The following is a 25,517-nucleotide window of genomic DNA, read 5'->3' on the forward strand; positions in this document are numbered from 1 at the left end:
TAACCTGGGGTACATGTTTTATTGCACACTTCACTTCTATTGCGACTTCACCATTTTGCGATTATACTGCGATTTCACCATTCGTGTACTCCGCAGACTCCTCTCTTGCAAGTCTGTAAATAAATAAAACTTATAATAAACGGGCTGAACTGTTCAAAATGTTATTCTACGTGATATGCCATGAGCTGCAAAGTCAACCTTGAGCCCATATATATCGAAGTCAAAGCAATCCGTATGACTCGAAATATAGGGCGTTTGCATTCCACGTGCGCTATGGAAGGCTTGGTACTATATTGAGGCAACGACCTTGCGATAGGAAGTGGTGCTATAATAGTTAGGCAATGTCCGAACTTATATGTTATCAGGTGACAGTTTATTCACAAAATTAATGCGTAATTTAGAGGACGAATTTTGTTGGAAATGCTAAACTCTTTTTGTATGAGTACTCACATGATTGCTGCAAATGGCTACACGAGCAAGTTGGGAGATGTGCCAAGTATTGCCGAAATCATCGAATTACTTCTATAAAAACGCGTTTTAGTTTCATGTTATACAGACTCTTGAGACGGTGGGATTTACCACGCTTTTTTCTTGACGCTCACCCTATACTTTGTTTCTAGAATAGTACACACTATAACGATCAATCAGGTGCGTTCATATGAGAGGTATTTGATCAATTAGATACTCACTTTGCCTTTCAGACAAGTCATGCGTTCCAACATTGGAGTTGGCCAGCAAGTTCTCATGTTACCTTGCCAATAGCAGCATTGCATTTTACAATTTTGGGCATCTTGAGTTCCCTGTGAAGAGAATCGGACAACACTGGATGGCATTTTTTGAGCACACGCAAGAAAAATTATGTCTACGTCTCGAAACCACAAAATTGTCATGTGAGCTTCTTCTTATATTTGAAATAGTTGACCAGTTACACGTGTGACTGCCTTGCGCGCATATAATAAGAATAAGATAATACTGGTAATATTAATATTCATAAAATTAGTAATAGTAATTTATTCGCTGTCCATACAATTAAGTGTAATGGAAGGTGGGAGACTAAAAGTGAGGAACACTTGACAATGCTTTGACACATTTTACAATTAGGCAGCAGCAGCAGAAGCAAACATCATTATAATGAAATAAACCTTGCTCACAAGAGAGTAAAACAAAATAGAAAGAAAGAGAAAACAAAATAGTAAAAAAGGCACACCATTGCAGAAGAAAAAAATGAGGGAAGCGCATTTCCATGCGTTTCATTTTGCAGCATATGCGGTATACAAATCTATAAGGGATGCAAGATTATAATTTCACATGAGATGTAACTGGCAAAGCTTTAGCATATTAAAAATAGAATAACAAAATGGTAAGCATATATAGACATGAAGTATGGAATAGTGTCAGTAGACGATGATACCCTCGCTCGTCCCCTGTAAGTTCCTGGCGAACTGTTGCCCAGGTTAGCAATATCGTCTCCCCGAGTTTCATACGTGGATGGCAGTCTCCACCAACTTTTCTGATTAACACTTTCTCACAGCGTTTCTGGAAGCGCTGTTGACCACCCTGACCCCCTATTGGATGATGGGCAGTTCCTCAGCATCTACGGAGAAGACGAAGAAGTGTGTTTTGAATAGGAGCTGCTTCTGCTAACTCCGGCCTATTTCAGTTGTAATTTAAGTCTGTTGATCAGTTTCCGCTGCTCCCTTGGAGGGGATGGAAGTAGACCACCCCGGGCGCCTGCCGGCACCAGTGGCGTCAGCGGCGACCGCCTCCAGGAAGCGGATGGGACAAGCGAGCGACAGCGACAGTGAAGATACTCATGCTTACTATCTCAGCAGTGAGGACTTCTCAGATGACGGTTTCCAACCTGTGCTGAGCCGCAAGGCGAAGAGAAGGAACATGAGGACATCCTCATCCTCAACTATTCAAACTGTAAGTGAAGCGCCAAAATCGAACGCTTATACCATCCTGTTTCTGCCTGCACTTCCTACCGTCAGCATGAAACGCCTTAACAGGCAGTCTGTGTCGAGGTCTCAGGAAACGCTCGTGCCAAATGAGATCACGGACATAAGAGTGAACGCCAGAAAGAATATACTGGCTGTGGACGTTTTGCACGCAAGTGCGTTGGGCGTTCTGCGTAGTGTAACTGACTTGGACGGCAACCAGGTGCGCTCTCATGTTCCCTTGGGATGTGATGTAGTAACCGGCGTGATCTACGACATTGATGTCGCTATTTTCAATAAGGACTTACAGCTTCTTGTCAAGTCAACAACTGATACTCCAATTGTTGATGTCACCCGGCTAGGCAAGTCTCGCTGTGTGAAGATTGCGTTTAAGAGCACATCACTCCCCTCTCATGTGAAGGTGGGGTACTTCAGACATGCTGTGCGGTCTTTCATTCCAAAGCCTCTCCAGTGCCGTAAATGCATAAAACTTGGACATGTGAGCAGCGTCTGCGAGAATTCAGTGGTATGCCACCGCTGCGCCGAGCACCATGAAGCGGATAAGTGCGTCACAACTGTCAAGAAATGCTCTAATTGCAATGGATCCCATGAAGACACATCGAAGGACTGCCCGCGGATTCAGAAGGAAATTGCCATCTTGAAGGAGATGGTGCGCGATCACTCATCTCATCGAGAAGCCGCAGCTAAAGTCAGAAGGCGTCGTTCACGTCGATGTCGGTCTTCAAGGACGCCCGCTACCTCCTCGACACGTTTGCAAGATCCCTCATCAGATTCACCTCCTTTGCCTCCCAGACCACATGCCGCGGGAAAGGCTGTAAAGGACAAAGCCAGTGAGCATACCCTGACTGCGACAGAGTGGCCTGCACTTCAAAGGGAAGCAGCATCAAGCGAACCGAAGGAGCTTCATGACGGCCAGTCCGCGCTCCCGGTTCGAGATCTTTCCAACCAAGACAGGCAAGTGACTGCAATCGTCCCGGTTCGAGATCTTTCCAACCAAGACAGGCAAGTGGCTGCAATCGTGCAATCATTAATTGCCACGATTCGCACGCTACTGAGCAGCATACAATCTCCGTCTGCTAAGAGTGCACTGCAAATACTGGATGCACTGAATCCAGTTCTTGCTAACTTCGTATAAGCACAATGGCTCAACAAAATCTTCACTTCCGCACTGAAGTTAAAAGTGCGTCGATTTTTCAGTGGAATTCCAGAGGCATGAAGTCCCGTATCTCGGACTTGCGCCAATTTGTTCGGGCCAATCAATTCCCTATACTTGTCATATGTGAACCAAACGTGTCAACGCCTTATAGATTGTCCGGTTATGAAGCTTTTTGTTCAGCCGCTTGCGAAGAACGAAGCAAAGTAATTGTTTACATTCGCACAGACTTGACTTATCTTTCGCACCCAATAAGTTCAAATGACGACAATCAGTACGTGTGTCTTCGTGTGAAGAAGAATGCAGTTTCGTTCACGCTTATTGGTGGATATATATCTCCGTCATCGCGATTTGACTGCGACAGATTAAAAGACATCCTAATGAGAACCGATGGGCCATGGATCATCACCGGTGACTTCAACGCCCATCACATGCTTTGGGGGAGCACTAGGATGAATGCCAGGGGCCGGAACATTGTTACATTCGCTTCCGATTACGACCTTTCCATCATGAACGATGGTACCCCCACATATCTGCGGGGTCTCACGTATGGCAGTTGCCTTGACCTGACATTGGTGTCACGGTGCTTCTCTGACAAAGTTAAGTGGTTTTGCGATATTGAGACTCATAGGAGTGATCACATACCCACCTACGTGACGATCGATGGTATCGTGAAAAATTTCTCTTCCGGTGTTGCGATTGGCACTGACTGGTCGATGTTTGCATCGCGTGTTGAGAACGCTTGCCAAGAAGGCCTCGCCTGCAGCCTGGAAAATACCATAGTGGAAGCTATGCAAGCGTCCAAATGTAAATTACCATTTTCGTCTAAAGTAACACAGTTTGACATCGAACTGGAGAAATTACGAGCTATACGAAGGCGTGCTGAACGACGATACAGACGCACAAGATCAATTTACGATCTGAGGGAAGCAAGGCGGCTCCAGAAAAATATTCAACGACGCATTTACAAACTGGAGAGCGAACGCTGGAAAGCATTCTGCGAATCTCTAGACCCTCATAAACCGCTGTCATATATCTGGAGAACAGTTCGTGGTCTTCGCTCCTCTCCACAACAACGGCACCCTTTTAAAGCTTTGGCACTCCATCATGGAAAAACAGAACTCGAGGTGGCTGAAGAATTTTGCACGAGAGTTGCCGGGAATATCATGAACGAGAGCATCGACGCCGTGATCGTTCCTGAGACGCGATTACCAGAAATGGACATTCCGTTCACCATGGAAGAACTGGAAGGTGCGTTAGTCGCTTCTAAGCGCATGTCATCGCCAGGTCCTGATGGTATTACTTATAGTGCGTTGGGACACCTTGGACAAAAAGCTAGAAAAGAACTTTTAACATGCTTCAACAACTCCTGGCTCAGCGGCAGTGTTCCCCGAGAATGGAAAATTAGTCGATTAATACCACTTTTGAAATCGGGAAAATCACCATTGAACTTGACAGCGTATCGCCCTATTGCCCTCGCAAGCTGCCTCGGAAAAGTGATGGAAAGGATGGTTCTATTTCGTCTCGAGTGGTACTTGGAACGATACACCAAATACCCTTCTTGCATGGCAGGCTTTCGTCGGGGCCGCTCCTCCATTGACTGTGTCCTTGATTTGTCGACATTTGTTCAACAAGAAAAAAGTCGCAAGCGCATATCAGTGGCACTCTTTCTTGACGTGAAGGGTGCATATGATAATGTAGCTCACGATGCCATCCTCACTTCTCTCGCAGCAATGGGCATTGGTGGACGAATGTTTCAATGGATAAAAGATTATATAACTGGCAGAGTTTTCTTTGTACAAACATATGAGGGTACAACTGCCCAACATTACACCTACTGCGGAGTACCTCAGGGAGGTGTTTTAAGCCCCACATTGTTCAATGTGGCCCTCATTGGTCTGGTGAAGGTTCTGCCAAAGTCGGTGTGCCTATCCATATACGCCGATGATATTTGCCTCTGGAGTGCTGCAGTTACTCGCCCTCAGGTGCGTGCACGAATACAGCGGGCAGCAACCCTCACAACAGCCTACCTTCAGAAACAAGGCCTAAATATATCAACTGTGAAGTGCGCGTTGATGGCGTTTACACGCAAACCAATGACGCCATACCCTGTTTACATCAATGGGCAGAGTGTCAAATATGCACGGACGCATCGTTTTCTGGGCATAATAATCGACAGAAGTCTTTCGTGGAGCCCAAATTGTGCGTACTTGAAGAAGAGACTGCTATCTATTGTGCATATCATGAAATTCTTGTGCGGTAAAGCATGAGGAACTTCTGTGGCCTCCATGCTACAGCTGTACAGGGCCCTATTTCTGGGTCTATTGCGCTACAGCTGGCCGGTACTGACTAACACTTGCAAATCGAATACTCATTCATTGGAGAGTTTGCAGGGTCAGGCACTGCGTATCTGCCTAGGACTGCCCCGATGCGCTTCTACTTATGCCACAATCATGCTTGCCAAAGACCATCCGGTCAGGACATATATAGCTGTGGATTGCCTCAGAGCGCACATTCGACATGCTAGCCGTGTCCCCGACCACCACTTGGCCCTTCTATCTTCCGGAAGACCACGTGCTATGTTTTCAGACGTCATAGCCAAGCACCTAAACAGCATTCCATCAGGATATACGCCAGCTGCGAGAACGGCATGCCCTTTGTGGTGCCTCGACCAGCCGCAAGTACGTCTAGAAATTCCGGGAATCAAAAAGAAAAGCAGTCACTCCAGAGTAGCATTGAAGCAAGCAACACTGCTATTATTACATGAGTTGTACTTAGACCGAACGCAGATATACACTGATGGGTCCGTATCATCCAGCAGCTCATCAAGTGCCGCTGTAATTCCGGCTGCAGAAATGACAATCAAGTTTAAGTTGTCGCATATGACTACATCTACGGCATCAGAGCTTGCTGCTATAAGGGCTGCTTTACAATATCTCGTTCAAGAACGTCCAGGAAAATGGGTCATATTTTGTGATTCGAAGGCAGCGCTTCAGAGTTTGCAGTCTGCCATGCGTAAGAGGAGCCATGACCAACTGGTACAAGAAATAAGACATTGCCATCATGAAGCTCTAGCACGAGGGCATGATATTATATATCAATGGCTGCCTGGACATATCGGTATTACCGGAAATGAACTAGCCGATGATGCAGCCCGCTCAGCCCATGAAGAAACCCGTGTAGTCCTGATTCCTTTATCAAGGAATGATGCAGCAAGACAACTTTACCTGCTGGCTCGAGATCTCACACGCACGTTCTGGTCGTCTACCAGCTTCCAAAGGTGTCAATTTTATGAACTGGATCCTTCGCTAAAGCTAAAGCTACCATCACAACTGCGACACTGTTATGCCGCCTTTGGTTGGGTGTTGCATTCACAAAGGTGTACTCCTTTCGCATTGGTATGGCAGACACTCCTACATGCGGCTACTGCGGAGATGAAGAAACCATCGTACACGTCCTCTGCAGCTGCGCTTGCTACGACACACAGCGATGCCAGCTACGGATGGTTTTGAATCGACTTGACCTCGGACCATTTTGTGTGCAGAAGATACTAGGACCTTGGGCATCTGCCTCAGTTGCGCAGAAAGCAACTAAAGCACTGCTTCTTTACCTTAAGTCAACAAACCTGAGCGACCGCCTGTAGACTGTGTGTGCTCCCCGAGTGTGCTCGTGATTGTGTGTACCTTCTCATCTTTCTGCAACCTCTTTTCTCCCCTTTATCCCTTCCCCAGTGCAGGGTAGCAAACCGGATGTGCGTCTGGTTAACCTCCCTGCCTTTCCTTGTATCTTTATATCTCTCTCTCTCTCCTCAGCATCTACAGTCCCGACACCACTTACTGCGCAGCATGACATCAGGGCTCCATCTTCCCTGACCGACCGGTCACTAATAAGGAAGAGGACGTTATGTGGCAAAAGTCACAGATGGAGTTTTTCCAGAACCTGTACTTTACATCAAGTGGCACAATGAGTTTTCCAGTCCCAGTGCAAATTTTATGACGAGGCAGCAAATTTGATTCCCATGGTGTGAACACATCCGAGTCACTCCTATAATTGACACACACCATACTCCCGAGAAGCCTTTATCCACAGCCCTGACCCCAAAGTCCAGCAAGAAATCAGTCAATCAAGCCTTTGCTCCTGTCGTGTCTCAAGCAATTCTGGTCTATGACATAGGGCGAAGGGCAACGCCTGACATGCTTAATTAAATTCAAAAAAGCTTTTTCTCTACTTCTCAAGTAAGCCCTAACAGGCAGCGCGAACAGTAGAGCTCAGTCTCAAAATAACTCGGCTACCAAAGAGAAAGCTGGAACCTTCGGTGACACACGTTTAATGGCCTACGCGCATTAGCCCGGATGGTATTGCCGATGACGTTGTTAGCCATCAGCAGTGTACAGTGTACATCGTATATTGCTTATGCTTTGGCTGTCAATATTCTGGGTAAAACAACGCGAGTAAACTATTCCTTTTTTTAGCAACCTTTGCAGTTCCTTCTTCAGCGTCATGATCACGTGACAATATCTTTAAGAAGAACGCCATTGCGAACAGCTCCGTAATTTTGACAATTTGTCGTTTCAGCTTGCACCTAAATCTATAAGAACACGGCCACTTGTAATCAATGGACACTTTTAACGAGCGGTGAAATTCGCTTCGCACAGCGTTAATCACAGTGGTTGTTCTCGAACTACAGGTGGTCACAGACGTCGTAGCCGATGCCAGTGTGCCAATAGAAGAAAAAAACTTTTGCCGAAAGCGGATGTCAGCCTTGGTGAACGCTCTTCCGCAATCGTCCCACTAACTCCGGAACGACTCGTTGTTGCAAGGTTTTAATATCGCGAGCTGATTGGGCGGCGTGGTTTGCAGGATCCGCCCGACACTGGGGCTTGCATTCTCGTTCGCGATTTAGCGTGGCTTAGAAGGCTTCCGGGTCATCGGTACGCAGTAGCTGCCGGCACTCGGCCTGACGGGCCTGTTTTTGTGCCAGGACTGCAACATCTTCGCGGCGAATGCGAGAGCTTTCACGTTTCCACTGTCGGCGCTCTTCTAGGGTTGTCCGTGGCATACCCTTGTGGAAGGTTTCAGGAGAAACTGATGAACGCGCACTCGGCGACACGGCTGCGACGGGATGGATGACGTCACTCACAACGCAGCCAATGGCGCGTGTGCTTGTATACGACGTTGCGAATGACGTAACTGTTAACGCAGCCAATGAAGACAGCTCATGACACCGCTGCCTGATCGTTGCTTGTTTCTCCTAGCCATATACAGCTTCCGCTGTAAAAATCAGAAGCACATCTATGTGGAAGGCGTTGGGCTTCTGTAGGCCCGGGATCTGGTTGCCCTTATCTCTTGAGGGGACTAAAAATATTAAAGTCGTTGAGATTAACGCGAACGTATTGTAGCGTAACTGAAGGCACTTCAGAACTCGTGTTCTTGATTGCAGACACAACAAAGCGTGTGATCTGTGCAACTCACCTTCAAGGCGAAGGCCTTCACTTTCTTGCCCTTCGTGTAGTGAAAAATTCTCTTTCTGCAGTAATACTTCACTCCCACCGTTTCACCGGGAAATTCTCGGTGTTTATCCATGTAATTCACCTTGGTTAGAACTCTTTTACACTGGGAATTAAGACCCCTGCGGTAAATGAGATCACAGCAAAAGTTATTGTAGATTTGGACAGTTCACTGTGAATTTATCGCATACAGCAAAAGTCGGGGTAAGGTATCCAAATGATTAGTTTGTTTTACTTATTATCGATTCTTGTGATCATGATTGTAACCAGTGCTCATAATGAATAAATGCCACATCTGAACTTTCAACCTTTCACACCTATTTTCATGAAAGTGACGCAAAGTAAATTTGATAGATACCGTGAATTCCAAGATGTGTACGGTGAAAGCATGTCACCATTGAATGACTAAGTCATGTCTACATTGTTGGGGCGCTTTTCTAAACTGCTTGCCGTGGATTCACCAGCTCAAAGCCTGGGCGCCATGCGACTATCTCGATTGCCGCAACTAAACGTCTGACTAAAAGCCAAAGTAGGGCTGGTGCATGCTTGCGATGTAAAAACAGCGCAAAAATAGAGACTAAGACTGAAGAAAAGACGACAGGGAGATGACGTCTTTTCTTCAGTTTTTGTCGCTATTATTGCGCTGTTTTTACATCCCAATCATAGACGTCTGACGAAGAAGCGTTTCCCCGACTGCCACTGTGCCATCAAAAGATTGTTGAGGGAGTGTGAGGGGGAGAGGCCACAGCCAGCGCCATTCCGGGGCACGGAGGCATAGATGGTTGGACGCCGTGAGTGTAAGCCATTGAAGGCTTTTACCCTAATGCATGTATTATTGTGGAAATATTGTTACGTAATATTTATGGCGAAAGGGAAGATGCGAGAAGGTTTTGCGAGTGCATCATGGCGGCATAGTTGACGAAGCTTGCCCAAAAATAAAGTGGTCAATGCATAATGACAGCATTAATTGCGTATCGGCAGTACTCTACTAGGTGCGCCCACTCGTCCATTTTTCACATTATGCACACATTGCCGCACATCTGAAACAAATTAGCGTGTCTCGTGCAACTTAAATTAACCAAGCTCTCTCACTGTCATAGTAGCGTTATTTATAGAATGAGTGATTGATTGATTTGTCGGGTTTAACGTCCCAAAACCACCATTTGATTATGAGAGACGCCGTAGTGGAGGGCTCCGGAAATTTTGACCACCTGGGATTCTTTAACGTGCACTGAAATCTGAGCACACGGGCCTACAACATTTCCGCCTCCATCGGAAACGCAGCCGCCACAGCCGGGATTTGATCCTGCGACCTGCGGGTCAGCAGCCGAGTACCTTAGCCACTAGACCACCGCGGCGCGGCTATATAATGAGTGAAATATGCGCAATTCGCTCGTAGTGAAACTTGAGGAGATATAGAATGAGTGAAATATGCGCATTTCGCTCGTAGTGAAACTTGAGAAGATATTTTATAGGTCTCCAAGAGAAAGTATAGAGGAGGGCAGTGACAAGTCCCAGTAGAAAACTCGGCATAATCTTGACTTTAAGGTTAACAAATGCCCTGCTAGAAAAGAATTTGTGTGAAGTAAACAAAATGGAAGGACCAAGTTCCCGGTTTTCCTTCAAGATCGTTTTTATAATGCTTCGTTAACAGTATTACCATGAGAATGGGCCTATAAGCCTATATTTTTTTATCTTCATTATCTCCACACTGCTGTTCGTATACAATGTAACGTCATGAGGCACAACTCTCCTCGCTTTCATGAAGCTTTTCGCAACATTACTACAGAGCCCTTTAGGTTGCTTCTTTAAGAGTTGTCACAAACTATACTGCTATTTTGGTCCTGCAGTGCCTGAAACACCAATGATAGGTGGTTCCCTTTCGATTCATATTGTATTATTATCTGGTAGGAGAGGGTAGAGTATTTACCATCATGGGAAAGCTTCCCGTGGTGCCTTCAAGTTCAGGAAGTTTCGGTACCGAAAAATACGTGGCACCCAATATACACAAGTGCTGAAAACTCGTCGAAGTTCTAGTGTAGCGCAATTACATAAATAAATACTTTGGCGTAAAATACGCTTTTCTTAGGTACCTTAAGGCCATAATACTTCGATGCAAACGAAGGGCGCCAGCTAGGTGTGCAGCCGGATTATGAGTTTAGATTTCGCCTGCTATGTCGCTTGTATAATCTTAAAAAAGCGCAGTGTTTACTAGGGGCGCAGGGATAAATTCCTCAGTTCAGCTGTAGTGTTCGACCAAGCTTCTGAATGCGCCGCACATTATGCATCTGGCTTGTCGCCCATCCACTCATCTTCGAGTGTTGTGACCCCGCTCAGAGTAACACGCTCAATACCGTCTATAAACGAGACCAGCAATGCTAAAAAACGGGCCTAAATAACGAACAAGGTCTGAAATATATAAAGAACTGAAATAACATTGTAGTAATCTCAATAATTAACTATATATTTCTAAAAACGTTTCAAAAACATGCGGCGGTCTCTAAGAATAAAACCTTTTCAAAGTTGTAAAGTTAGCTTTTCTGCTGTACAGTTTGAACAACTAAAGGAAGCTTGTCATTTAGTGCAAATAGCCCGTTTAAGCGCGGTTTGCTTACGCAATGACGTGGAAAATGTTGAGTCGCATCTCTTGATATAAACAATCATAGTATATAGACAAGCCTCAACATGTTCAACTAGGACCACGTTTCCGCTTGAAGCGCGACAGGTGCCGCCATTACTTGTTCAAATAGGCAGCGCAGATAAGCACACTGGCGAATTGTAAAAAAAAAGTTCCATAGAGGGCGTCATCACTTCGCCGAAGAAGGAACTGCCCCTCTTGACCAGCGCTGCAGGACGAAGCCGATGCAACTCGCTGAGGACGACATGTACAAGACTTGCCACAACCAGCATGAAGTCGGTGAAGATCAGCGAAAAGTAGAGAACATGTCGCACACCAAATTTTCGAATATCCCTAACAAGATTACTTTGATTCCAAGGAAAACCCACATGCTTACCTGAAACACTGGCGTCATTGATTCTTTGGATTAATAGGGAAGTGCGAACTGCATTAATGATGATCACTGCTGCGTCCACTTGCTGCACGCTTCCTCAGGTTCCACAGCCCAGAAGATGCTACACGTTTTCTTTTATTCTAAGCTTTTGCTATAGAGTTGCCAATATTTTTCTAGCGATTTTAGGCTTTTGCTTCACGTAGAAATACGAGAGTTCCAACACGTGGAACATTTTTTTTCAAACTTGACGCGCTAATAAGTCTACGAGAAAGTTTATTAGGATGCTGTTCTTACGTAATTAAGCCCTTGTGAGAACACCTTTGCTTATTTATGGTATGCTTCCTATGCATCAGTGTAAAGTACACGAACAGTCATGCACACATGTTTCCCTTTGGAAGCCCGAATGTGGCACGTATGTCTTGCTGGCTTATTACAATTCACCGAGGAGGAGCTTTCTAGTGTGCGACTGCATCGAGAAAACATTAGCTTTTCTTGTTTCCCTTCGGATTCTTTCAACCCGTGGACTTTCAGCATTCATGAATATTTCTAAGCAATAGATTCGTTTTCTTGACTAGTGAACTGCAAGGTTAACGAGCAACATTGTGTTTTTCGCAACGAAAAAAAAATACTCAGTTATTGTCGGGCTTACCGATAAACATCTCGTATGCTGTCTTGGCTACACTGGGACAGCCGGTATTTTCTCAGTCCTCCATCCACGTAACTCATCAGGTATCCCTCTCTCCAGGGACATCTTGGGGATGTGTCGTGATCTGAGCCCAATCTGTCACATTAAGAGAGTAGCCAGTTACTTGCAACAGGTGCTTCGATTTTTCTGCGTCCGCGAAAAAGTGCACTTACATGTGTGCTAGTTCATGGGCCACGGTGTTAACTCCCATGTAGGTGGTGGCCGTGTCTTCCGCCACGCCTACTCCATGTGAACTGCAGACAGCGGCCATAAATGCTCGTCCTGAAAGTGAAACAAGAGGAAAGGAGGTTATATACAGGGAACACCACTTTATTAAAAAAATGACCAGGCTGTTTCGTAGAGGCTTCCATCACTTGTTTAATAAACTCATGTGCTTGAAAAAGTTTGCTCATTTCAGATACGGAATACAGCTGCAGCTTTTCTCGGGGCTATACAACATGCAGATGTGGCTAGAAACGCTACGACAGTAAGAAAGCAATGTGATCCTGGATTACACAGAGGTCGAAAATTGTTTATTTTGTGTCTCGAGTGTTTTATAGGATATTTCACATCTTATAGTAATTGAGAAATGCTGACCAAGGTAAAAGAAACAAATGCTTTAAAAAATTCCCTCGGTTCCCGTAAGGGAGCCTTGGTTACATTTATAGCAAATGGCGTATAGCACGCTGTCCTTAAGTGGGGAATCGAAACGCTTTCAAAAACATAAGTTCGTTCTACCTTGGTCAGCATATTGTCTTTTATTCCAATATGTTCCTCCCAGGCCAGACAGGAGTCCGTCTGACTCTCGACTGCTTAACACATTCTCTCTTAAATGACATAGTGTGAGCGCGACAAGCGAATGACTCTTCATTCTCTTTAGATATCATCATCACCTGTACATCTTCATCATCTGTAAATATCATCACCAGTGTGATTCAGCTCGAGCCTGGCTGAATAAACCGGTTCCTCACTATAGTAATACCAGTTTACTTGTGGTGTAGGTCACACATTCGCCGCGGTTCATTTCGCTCCCCAAGGTCCCTCTCCACGACGGTTTGACGTGCCCCTGAGACCAGCAATACAAGTTGTCGCCACTCATGGCCGTGTAAAGGGAGCCGCAAAGCCTCCCACTGTTCTAACGTGTTCTTCCATGAGAATGTTAGCATTTTTCCCACGCAAAGCCACCGTCATGTTACTTGCTGTAGCGACGCACCTGCATTCTAGCGAGTCACATATGGTGTTTCCGGTAGCAACATTTCTTGTTCTAGATTAGTCGTTAGTAACTAAATTTGACCTAAGCACATTTTACGGCGACTTCAGCACAGGAAAATTCGGCAGCGTGAACATTTGTGGCAACTTCACACTAGTGATGCCAAGCCTAAATTAAAAGTGCAGCGCGGTGATCTTCATCGTTGTTCCTTCTTTATCTTCTCTCCGTGTCTTGTACGTATTTATTGTATCCCTTTCCCTTTATTTCTTCCCTTTCTCTCTCTCTCTCTCTTTGATTCTCTTTATTTCTGTCTCTGTGCTCTCTGTTTTTCTATCCCGTTTTTGTGCCTGTTTCTTTCTATATTTTTCTGTCAATTGCACTGTCTATCCTTGTCATTACATCTTTCGTTGCATCTGTTTCGCTCTGCTTGCTGTTTTGAGTATTTCTATTTTTCTCTTATGAGCTACTTTAGCCGTATCGTCACCGTTTTGCTGTGACCATTGGCCACACATCTTCCCTTGTCATTGGGCATGATCTCAGAGGGGGGACAGTGAAACCACGTTGTAACCACGTTCCCAGTTTCAAGTTAGTGACGTGTGTGTGTGTGTGTGTGTGTGTGTGTGTGTGTGAGCGTGCTCTGCTATGTTCGCATGTAGCCACGCTGTTCAAACTTAATGAAGAAGGAATTGACGTTGCATCGTACATATGGAAGCAGATGCTCTGTGGGATTCATCCGCAGATAAGAAAAAAGTGAGTAGAAGAAACTGAAATAAGCTTGACTTCGTCATCGGAACGAAACCAAAAAATTCTAGTGAGCCGAAAAGACACAGGGAGAACGAGCCGCATGCCTCGAGAGGCGTAACCACGCATAGAACAAAGTTAAACAATTGACAGATTTAGCAGCTCTGAAGACGCAACTTGCCAGCTGTTTGCTATGGAAAGGTACGTCCGCAAAGCTGCTGTGGACGCTCGTTTAAATCCGTCCAATAAGCTTATCTGTCATTACGCGAATCCAGGCATGACTGATTTAAGCCAGAAACAAATTTTCTGCATCTTCTCCTTTGGCGCTTCTGCAAATAGATGTTGCACTTACCAGCGATGCCTTTTTCCAGATGTCCGTTTTGCACCTTTACAAGATCCAAACTGCAAGATAGGGCTCAACATTAACTGGTAATTGGTTCTTTTTTTTGTATCAAATACCAATTCTTCCTACGTGAACTGTCAAGTTTTTCATTTGGTCTCTCTTTCCTGTGTATTTTAAAGTAGTAAATAAACATTCCGAGTATTTTGGACATCTTCACATGGCGCCCTATATCGGTAGTCAAAACTTCATATTGCCATTACTGAGTGGAAAATAGGCGAGAAAAATCATATATCGCGAAAGAAAGCTACTTATTAATAACAAGTTTGGGCTCTATACAAGAGACCTACAGACGCATTTTGGTGAAATTGCAGTATAACACTACAAGGCGTGTGGCTTTTGAAGACAATTGAACACAACACATTAGTAACAGATGGGGCCTGGCTGTAAAATGTAGAGCACTCTGGGAAATTATGGGCGCTGTAATACGATACTTTATTTCTAATACAGTTCAAATAGATCTCTGCTCTATGGAGCCAGCAATCAGTTTTGATAACTAACATTTTCGTAAGATATGACTTCTTTCGCCTATTTTCCTTGTGTTCTGGCAGGTCACCACTGTCACCAACAGATGTCCCCAAACTCTGGTCATGTTATTTTCCTATTTACTTCAGATATAGCCTACAGTGTCCTATAAGTACACAGGAGGGAACTCCGGCACTAGTGTCTATACGAACGGCAGCTCATGGTGCTTGAGCGAGCATGGGAACGATGGGCAGAACAGAAATTTTCCTAATCATCGCACTTTCGGTTTCGATTGAATTTGCATAACTTGGCGCTGCTTTGCCACGAAACGGCAATTAGCGAATGTTCAACTATTTTACTTCACCACCCCAACCATTTAGGCTCGCGAATTCAAATCGAATCACGAAGTTCACAGGAGTGTCTTCTTTTATTCAAAACAAAACCAGAACACAGACATAAACAAAGCTACAAGTGCGTTCAAAGTCCGCAAGTATGAAGAGTGGGCAAACTTGCGTTATACGCATCCTCCACATAGTTGCTGAACGATCGCAGCACCAAATTTTGCTCCAGTTAACTTTAGGAAACTCTACGGGAAGTAGTGGCCAGCTTACGCAAGTAAACGTCGACAGATTTCACTCCATGGTTTCGAGCACCGTCGATTTTACAAGTGATAACGTGAGCGAAAGGGTGCACCATGCCGCTCTTCACTTTGGTCATTCTGTCAGCGAGCCTGTAAAAGCTGTTTCAAGGAATGGATGATACTTTTTAACGGTTCATACGTTGCACCCGGCGTAAATACGGCTCAAGGATGACCATTGTCATTAATGACCGTCGTGAATAAATGCACAAGAAGAGCAATTACAAAGTGTTTGTCCAATACGTAACTCGAGTAATGGTAGGACAAGCAGTGCGTGTGTGTGCTTCGTCACTACTTTTCCCTAGTCCTTGTCTGCTGTGCTCCTATTTTATTTCACTTTTGTATTGATAAAACTGTGTTTTATTCTAACAAGACAATAAAGAGTAAGTGTGCACAGTACAGCTTCAATACTATCTATCTATCTATCTATCTATCTATCTATCTATCTATCTATCTATCTATCTATCTATCTATCTATCTATCTATCTATCTATCTATCTATCTATCTATCTATCTATCTATCTATCTATCTATCTATCTATCTATCTATCTATCTATCTATCTATCTATCTATCTATCTATCTATCTATCTATCTATCTATCTATCTATCTATCTATCTATCTATCTATCTATCTATCTATCTATCTATCTATCTATCTATCTATCTATCTATCTATCGATCTATCTATCTATCTATCTATCTATCTATCTATCTATCTATCTATCTATCTATCTATCTATCTATCTATGTATGTATGTATGTATGTATGTATGTATGTATGTATGTATGTATGTATGTATGTATGTATGTATGTATGTATGTATGTATGTATGTATGTATGTATGTATGTATGTATGTATGTATGTATGTATGTATGTATGTATGTATGTATGTATGTATGTATGTATGTATGTATGTATGTATGTATGTATGTATGTATGTATGTAGTTAACAGGAAGACTGGCATGATGCAGCTAGCAGTTTCCAAAATTTAAACGGTGTTTTCGCATTTCATGAATTCTATGTAATATAATTTCCCCAAGAATGGTGCGATTCAGAGGGCAAGCGGTTAGCATGGCCACGAGCTGCATAAAAAAAATGCCCTGAAACGTGCAGTTTTTCTTACCCGGTCACAAGAAGCAGGGCATCATGCTTGCCTGGTACCCTTTTTTCAGCTTCATAAGCTTGCAACCGGTTAAGCGTTTCGGTTGTGTCAGTTGTACCGTGATTGTCTGGAGCGAAAGGGTTTTCCTATTTCAGATGAAAACCGGAAAAAAAGACAAATTAGTCATGTTTGGGCCGTGTTCTCCAGTACATTTTTCTTTCATCAGCTGCACTTGCTCTTCATTTCCTGGAGTTGCCCACTCTGATGAAGTTACAATTGTGCACAATTTACGAATAAAATACACGGACATAAAGCCGTGACATGCCTCCACGAAACAAATCATTGACTATGTTTAATATGCAAAAATTTTAATTTCCGTATATAATTTTGTGCCTATATGTTTTAACAATCTAATATTGTTAAACTGTCAGAAAAAATGCCGATTATTTTGTCCTCGTTAGTAAACTGTAAGGTTGAAGCGAAGGCACGGACACAGTACCTGAGTTCCTATCTCTCGAAAATCACTAGGTGTTAATGACACCAGAATTGCAACAAGTAATGTTTATGCTCTTGTACAAGTTCCAAACATTAGGTACGTATGCTTAAGTTCTTGCTGTCGGAACATGCAACAACGCATGGAAATTAAAGCCGTCACCGAAGCAGCCGAAGCCATTTTGTTATCCTGTATTTCGATAAAAAATGTGCAATAGATCGCATTTTGCGTGATTGTGTGCAGCATGTAGTGACACCTTTTTTGTGTGTGTGTCTTATCGAATGTAATTGTACTTGAGTGTCTTTCTCACCTTTCTCCTTGTTATGCCGACGAGAAGAAATCTCACTTTTGGATTCCTGATGTCAAGGTATCGTAAGTTGGCCTAGAAGATGGCATTGAGAAGCATAGTGAAAGGTGGTTAATTTCGAGTTTGTGGAAATGAGCAAGTCATAAAAATTGTAGCAGCACAATGACTTCCATTAAATTTACTGCTGAAGCTCATCTTTCATATTTTTCTATTACGCTTCCCTCATCCTCAGTGGAGGGTAACCAACCGGAAGTCTCTCTGGTTAACCTTCCTGTCTTTTTCGTTTCTCTCTGCTTCCTTCCCTGGTGAATCTATCCCAACAGAATGCTTCATGCCTTGAACTCTCACTTGTGCGAACGTTGACGTAACAAATATTTCACAATTACAAATTTAAAAAAAATGATATGACATGCTCCTTTGAATTCAAAGAAAAAAGATTCAGTCAAACGAACTTCTGAGCAGTGCATATTTCACTTACACGAATTTGACATGCTGAGCTCGGCTTGTTTTTGGTCAATACAATGAAATTTAGTGCTTTGAAGCGTTAGCGTAGCTGATGTGTAGGCGGCGGTGCAACATCACTTGCGCATACAGCGCCACCGAGACAAAGCGACCGTGCGGGAGACGAAAACGGGCCACCTGCATTTCAGTAGCTGCACAGATCTATCAATTTGGAATTTTTTTCCAAGTGTTTGCCCGACACCGAAACAATAATAGTGCAACAATGAAATTGTAATGGCGAGTCAGGTTGAAATCCTGTACCTCTAGCTGAGGCAGTAGGATATATGAGAAAGTTGCGAGCGTTCGTGTCACAGCAACAAGCTGTGACGCGAAGTGAATAAAATGACACGAAACGTCACAAGCTGTGACACGAAATGAATAAAAATGTAGTGGGAAGATAGGAAAAAAGAGCATGAATAAAGAAGAAAACCAAATGGCTATAAGTAACGCTGAAAAACTGCACTTTCTTCAGGCTTGACACCCATAATGCAAAACCGCCTTAATTTTATTGTTTTATTCCATTGCATTTCATTGTTGTTGTCTATTATATATTTGCTTACATTCTGTAGTAAGTATGACCAGTGTATTTTGTTATGAAACAAAATAAGCGCTGAGTATGGAAGTGATTTTATTTCTATGGTAATGACCAAGACTGCATGTTTTTCAGGGTAATAGAAGGGTGTGAAGACAAAGACATTACTGATAACAGACGTATGTGGAACTTGAGTGTGTCCGTTCGAACAGAAGGGGCCCGGCAAAAGCAGAAAGTTACAAAGTGAGTGAGAGTGCAACACAAAAGGAAGCTGTATGTGATAAGAGAGGAGAAAATGCAAATGGATGAGAACTTTTGAGCAAAAAGTGTGCACTTACCGCATTCATGAAGACCGCCATGTAGCCAATTAAATCTTCGTTTTTGTCAAAGTTACTTTGGTGCTTCTGGTCGCAGATAATGTGAAGCTCAACTTCAAATTCTTCTCTGTTGCGTCTCTCTTCTATTCTCCGGCTGTTGATGCCTAAAACGACACGCCAGGTTCATCGGTATATTGTACCGTGTAGCATACGCCCCATCTTCATTTAGAAATGCAACGTGTAGTTTACACACAGCTCTGACCAGACTAAAATTCACGTGGTCCTCTTCACATTCAACTAGGATCTCTCTAACAAGACAGCCTTGTTCTCGTTCTTTTCTTTCTTCTTTTTCTTCGCAGTCATTTGTATTCGGGCCCTCCCGCTTCTCATCCCCCTCTCTTCTTAGGTAAGGAAAGCTTTGTGCTCCTAAGGCAGTTTTGCATGGCTTTGGGAAGTGGAGGTGTTTTAAGCATCCTGCCTTTTACATTGTATAGTGACGCCTCCTGTGTCACTCTACCTTTCACTATAGCCTCTCAATAGCTTTTCTGGCCACGAAACTTCCGCTTCAGTTAAGTATAGCACTATCGATGGCAGCTAGGGGCGCTACAGGGAAAGAAACGCTACGTAGTGCAGTGGCCGTCGCAGGTGGCCTCGTATTTTTCTTTCTCTAGTACGTCGCTGTTCACAGATAGAGCCGCTACTTTTGTACAATATTTGCACTGTACTTATTCATACTGAAGACAAGGCGCATTCAAAAAGTAAGCAATTTCGAACACTGTTGATGGCTCAATGTGCCAACAGACAACGTGCGTACGCCTATTTCTTACAGTGATATTTGTCTTTAGCTGATCTAACAGGTCTACAGTGTCAGGAACCGCCGCCTACACAAATTGGACCCATCGAGAAAGCTTCAAGTTCCATCCGACCTCTCCCGCCAGGATGCAACTTTACTGTGCCGCCTGTGGTTAGGAGTAGCTTTTACAAAGGCGTACTCCTTTCGCATAGGAATGGCGGATAGCTCCCGATGTGAATCGTGCGACACTGACGAGACAATAGCACATCTACTGTGTTCATGTGAACGTTTTGCGAGCGAACGCAATCTGCTACGCGAAACGTTGGAGACACTAGACAGTAGACCTTTTTCCGAAGAGAAGATACTTGGCTCTTGGCTCTACGCGTCGCTGGCCAGCAAAGCGACGCGGGCACTGCTAAGTTTTCTGATGACGACCGGACTACGCGACCGCTTATAAGCGTGCAATGGACAAGGTCCCACCAACATACACGTTGCCCTTCACTTTTCTCTCTCTTCTCCTTTAATCCCCTCACCCCTTCCCCCACTGCAGGGTAGCAAACCGGACGTGCGTCTGGTTGACCTCCCTGCCTTTCATTTCTTCCCTTCCTCCTCCTTCCTCCTCCCTAACAGGTCTACAAAAAGGGACGTCACTGTGATGCGCTGTACAGAGAAGTGTATTGTAGTGTATGCATGACCACAGGAGTAGGACCACAAGCGCCACGGCCGGGATATGATCCCGCAACATGCGGGTCAGCATCCCAGTGCCTTGGCCACTAGACCACCATGGAGGGAGACAATAAGCCCTACATCTGTGAAGACACTTTTCATTTTCGCGTTATATCGATTTATATGACGGGGGAGATCAGCCATGTTTTTTTTTAATTTCTGATCGCACCTATTTTTAGGGGCGATGCTCCATAAGGCCGAGGCTTGTGCGTTGGTGTGCGTCGTAGCCATGGATGATGACGATGACATCGACGGCAATGGAGATGATGATGACGATGATGGTTATGATGATGATGATGATCACGGACAACGACTAATTTGTGTGTCTCAATGTGTTCTACGATGCGTTTCGTATGACTGGAAATAACCAACATCTACCAGGGGAGTGCGCATAGACCTTGCTTTTGCCAACCTGTGGCTTGATACGACATGACAAAGCAGTAATAATAAAGGCAAAACGAAATTCAGAACTGAACATAGCACACCATTTATGAGCAATAAATATTGTAGAACTGTCCACCCCTTTGTCACTCATTTACGCACGTGAATGAGTTAATGTCACGGGTAACTTACGGTAACACTAAACAATCTCACTGCTTCGCCCACTCATCATCATTCAGTTCATGGATATGCCATGTTTTTTCGACGTCATTTCCGTGACAGAAACTTCAGTGAAACCTCACTGAAACTTTAGTGGACACAAGCATTGAACTACTCGTCTAAAGAGACATGCGGTTTTCTGTAGCTGGCTTCTCTAAGGTAGTCGACGCAAGAGGAGATGAACTTGCTGGGATGGACTTGAGCAGCCAGCCAGCACGTATAAATTATAAATAAAAGTATTCCATTAGCTGTTTAGGTGATGGTGTCGACCATAACTTGTGGTTGCAGTGCTTGTTTGCATAGTGTCAATAGTGACTGTTGTCATAGCGTTGACTGACACCACGGAACTTTGTAAGCGAATGCTACTTACGATGTGGTCGTTTATTCATCTTAGCATGCACTTTTATTTGATGAAGAAAAGCGCGACTGACAAAAAAAAAAACAACAACGTCTGTTTTCGGTGTTGCTCACACGTTCCGAGGGCCCGTGAGATTCCATCGAGGTTGCCACGGCTGGCTTCTCGGCACTGCGCTAACAATCGACAACTTGTCGCGTGCTGTAACTTGAGCGGGTTTTTGGCTAGCGTGACCGTAGCTGAAGTCTAGGTGATAAGTATGAATAGACGTCGAATGAGTAGGATAGATCACTTCATCACCAGACACAACCGAATGGAGCCAATGTACAGATACACGAAACTGAGCAGAGGGCACACCATGTGTCATTTAAATTGTGTTATGTCTAGTGAAGATGTTACGTACGTGTACGAGGATCTGAATGGCGTAAGATCGAAAGGCGCACTTACCTTTGGGCTCGGCGCTAGGGTTCTGATCAACATTGGCGTCAATGTGAGAACTGCGAGGCTTTTCTTCTGAAAAGGAAAAGAACGAAAGAGATGTATAGAGTACCAATGTGTTGTCCTATTGTAACTTGGCAAATACGGGGGGTAATACAATGTTGCTTGCATGAAGTGTTGTAATTTGAAGCTAATTACTGCTAATAACTTTGGTGCTCCTATATGCAGGACATTAAAGTTTTACATTGTCTCGCTGCGTCATTTGCTAGGTCTGGCAGTAAACAGTCGCGAAAAGTTATTTTCAGCCACTACTAGCACTGTACTCAAATGTTTTTTTTATTAATCAACACCCATTCAATAACGCAATGTCCTCCCGTCCATTGATTTTCGGGAACCTGTGTTTTTTTCGCAAAATCATTAAGTAGATAGTCCGAAAATACTTGGTGAAGAAATTTTCTAAATGTTTTGTTTTCTACGATACACAACGTTTTACTTAGAGGAGGCATGTTGCTTTGCTCCGTATAACTTACGTGCCTAATAAAAAGCCTCTTAGTTTAGAGTTCGGAATTTCTTGGAGAATTTTTATTTGAGGTTGGTGAAACATCCATCCCGAGTCACAAAGTGAGCATCCAACTTACCCGCTATAAAGGATCCCTCGTCCATATTATTCACTTCATATATTTTGTGCAAAATCTGGCCTTTCATTGACCTCTCGCCTTCTGGTACAGGCTTGATCCTCAGCTTGTCGTTTATTATGCCTTCCTATAAGTACAGGAGCCAAACAGTTGAAAAACAAGCTTGCTGGTCCAAGTATATATAAAAGTACCACCGTAGTTGCTACAATGTCACCTTTACTGTAGCTCTGTCTCCCTGCTATGTACATCGCAATCATTCTCAATTCTACATTGTACAAGAGGTCCCCTTGCAGTCTCTGACTATGGGACCTCTTTCTGTGAATCATGCACATGTATTATTCTTCATTTAGCACAATAAAACCTTCTGTTCTGTTCTGGTTCTAATGCCGTGCCTAGCACAATAAAAACGGCACTCCAGGCAATGCCAGAGTTTCTAGGCAGCCAACCGTACGAAGGTCTTGGCGCACCTTCGTAAACGCTTGCACTACATGCAAGCTATCTTAATTTGCTTGCGTATGTTTTTCAAAAACTTCATTGATTCCTTAATTTTATCAACTAAATGTCCTTATGCATGTGTGTTGCTACACATCTTAACATTGTAATTCTGTACAGCTCTTTTTTTTGCACATTTACTACGTAGATGTTCAAGACTTCTCGGACAAGAATTGAATGTTTGTGAGGTGTAAGTTCGCTCTGTCGTCCAAATGGGCCCTTTACTCGGACTTTATAGTGCTTCTGACACGCTGCTCTTATGCCATATGAAGATCTCAGGTACTGTGTCTTCAACTGTGGCGTCTCTTATCATAGCCGGGCTTACTTTGAAACGTTGAACCCAGAAACCAACTAATCAAAGTACAAAGGGACGTGCTCAAGGCACAGCAATAATCCTTGACGATGAAGTTGACTGTCTTGTGGGTCGTTTGTGAGCAAATACTTTATTGTAATAATCAACCAATGCTATGAAAAAATTTAAAGAGCTATTATCAGTGATATTCTTAAAAACTTACAACTTCTACTGCGTCGTCTCGCTGCTGAACACGAACGGAGGACTGGTAGTGTGTGTCATGATACAAAGTTTTCTGTATAGCCGATGTGTCTATCTGAAAAGTTGAAGCATTATCGTGAGGTTTCTTGGCAATCAGTGATAACAGAAATGCAAATGTGTGGTATTTTAATTCTGTTATCAAATTTTAACACTAATTTTGCTTTTGTCGTTAGAGTGTGTAGCGTTATCAAGGCTTTCCCTCAAACGCTGACTGTCGTGCCATCTAAATTCACTTAGATATAAGCTAGAAAGCCGCAACTTTGATAACACTTCCAGTAGTTGCGAACGATTCTAAGACCTGAATCACAGTTACTGCAAGCTCATTTCTGTGACGTGTGCAGCCAAGGTAGCTGCCTCATAGGATAAGTCGGTAGATATGCAAAGATGTGTTGTAGACTTGTAAATACAAGAATTGCAAGAGATCAGCGAGACTCTCCACTTCTGCACTGGTAGGGTTGTGACTTGCCTATAGAATCGGCAGTGCAGCGTGATTTTGACGGGCCATTAGGCGTGATCGTTAGGAAATTGCCATGAGCTAATGCACACTCACTTCTTCTAGATGGTTGACTTCATCACTGGTAGTAACAAAGAGAAGTTTGTCCGCAAGTACAAAGCTTCTTTGAAGATTCAATGTGAACTTGTCATTCAGTCGCAGAACTAAGTTTCTTTCGGTTGATCTCTCGTGCAAAATAGTCGGATAGACAAATACATCCTTCTCTGTGTCAAAAAGAATAAAGAAAAAACTTCAGCTAACCAAGAGGCTCCGAGAACAACAACAAAAAAAACCTAATGTGTGATTAAGATCCAATGTGCACGCAAAATTTTAGTTTCAGAAATCCAATGACAGGCATATTTTATGATTGTTAATTCATTAGCTCTTGATCGTCACTTAATTTAGAAATGTGACGTAATATGATGTGGTGATGCCACACTATACCTTACATTTATCAATGATAATGGTGCTATGATAGCATTTTCCGTAATATTTTCTGTGTACCTCGTTTGGTTGAATGATTCCTACCCACAATGATGTATGCTGTTATTTTCACTATCCACAAAGAGTGCAAAATGCTGAAAACATCTATGATTAATACAACAATATGACGAGAAGCCATTCCGGTTTCTTTTTGAATTCGTCATTTATACTGAGTGCTATCTTCGGTATTGAAAAAGGTGTACCAACTCCTCTAACTATCTAATCACCGTACTTACAATAATATGTAGTTACGAAAGAACTACTTTGTCCTAATTTTGTCATGCCTTTCGATCTCACGCACTGACCGGTTTGGGCTTTCGCAGCTAAGCATAGGATTAATGCTAACGAATTTTGGCTACTAGAAACCGCTTCAAGATCAAGCACTTTAGAACATGAGCACGAACACAACCGCCAAATGGAGGTTGACGTGAACACAATAAGTCAGCCGCAATTTCTCCGTAATTAATGAAATGAAATAGCCCATTTAAATAGGAAAGTAAAAAAAGTGGCGTTTACGTGGTGACTTAAAAGGCACAACAAGAAACTTGATAAAAAAATCAGTAAAGTACTCTAATTAGGCGAAATTTTACTAATACGTCAGTAGATTTGAGGCTCAGTAATAAAGGAAAATAATAGTGACTTTAATACTCGCAATTCTATGGGTTTCAAAGCCAATATTTCAAAATGTGGCATGAGTGTTTGGTTCACCCATTCCTGAAGTAAAGTGATGCCTGAGCATTGTTATTGAAGTACAAAAGGTTTAGTTTACCTGCGTCACTGTAGAGGGCGAATTGCAATATGATAATGAAAACCCGCATTATTTTCCCCTTTGGCTGAACGTGCTATGTCTGGTGATGATGGCGTCCTGCTCTGTCGATACTTTGCCTGTCCATTTTATACGCGGCTCGTTTTAGCTGCCCCTGCA

The 25,517-nt window shown here is 43.5% G+C and overlaps 1 protein-coding gene across 1 annotated transcript; it reads right to left on the reverse strand.

Annotated features, from left to right (window-relative positions):
• Positions 1–25,517, reverse strand: LOC119164081 (venom metalloproteinase antarease TserMP_A). The gene is made up of 14 exons (XM_037416188.2): positions 25,362–25,517; positions 24,167–24,333; positions 23,579–23,671; positions 22,575–22,698; positions 21,946–22,011; positions 19,046–19,188; positions 17,678–17,749; positions 16,896–17,020; positions 14,618–14,667; positions 12,488–12,596; positions 12,279–12,410; positions 8,584–8,740; positions 690–800; positions 1–113 (listed from the first exon to the last, which is right to left on the reverse strand). The coding sequence occupies exons 1-14, from the start codon at positions 25,408–25,410 to the stop codon at positions 75–77; spliced, it is 1,437 nt and encodes a 478-aa protein (XP_037272085.2). The 5' UTR covers positions 25,411–25,517; the 3' UTR covers positions 1–74.

Source organism: Rhipicephalus microplus, chromosome 8, assembly GCF_043290135.1.
Source record: "Rhipicephalus microplus isolate Deutch F79 chromosome 8, USDA_Rmic, whole genome shotgun sequence".
Lineage (NCBI taxonomy): Eukaryota > Metazoa > Arthropoda > Arachnida > Ixodida > Ixodidae > Rhipicephalus > Rhipicephalus microplus.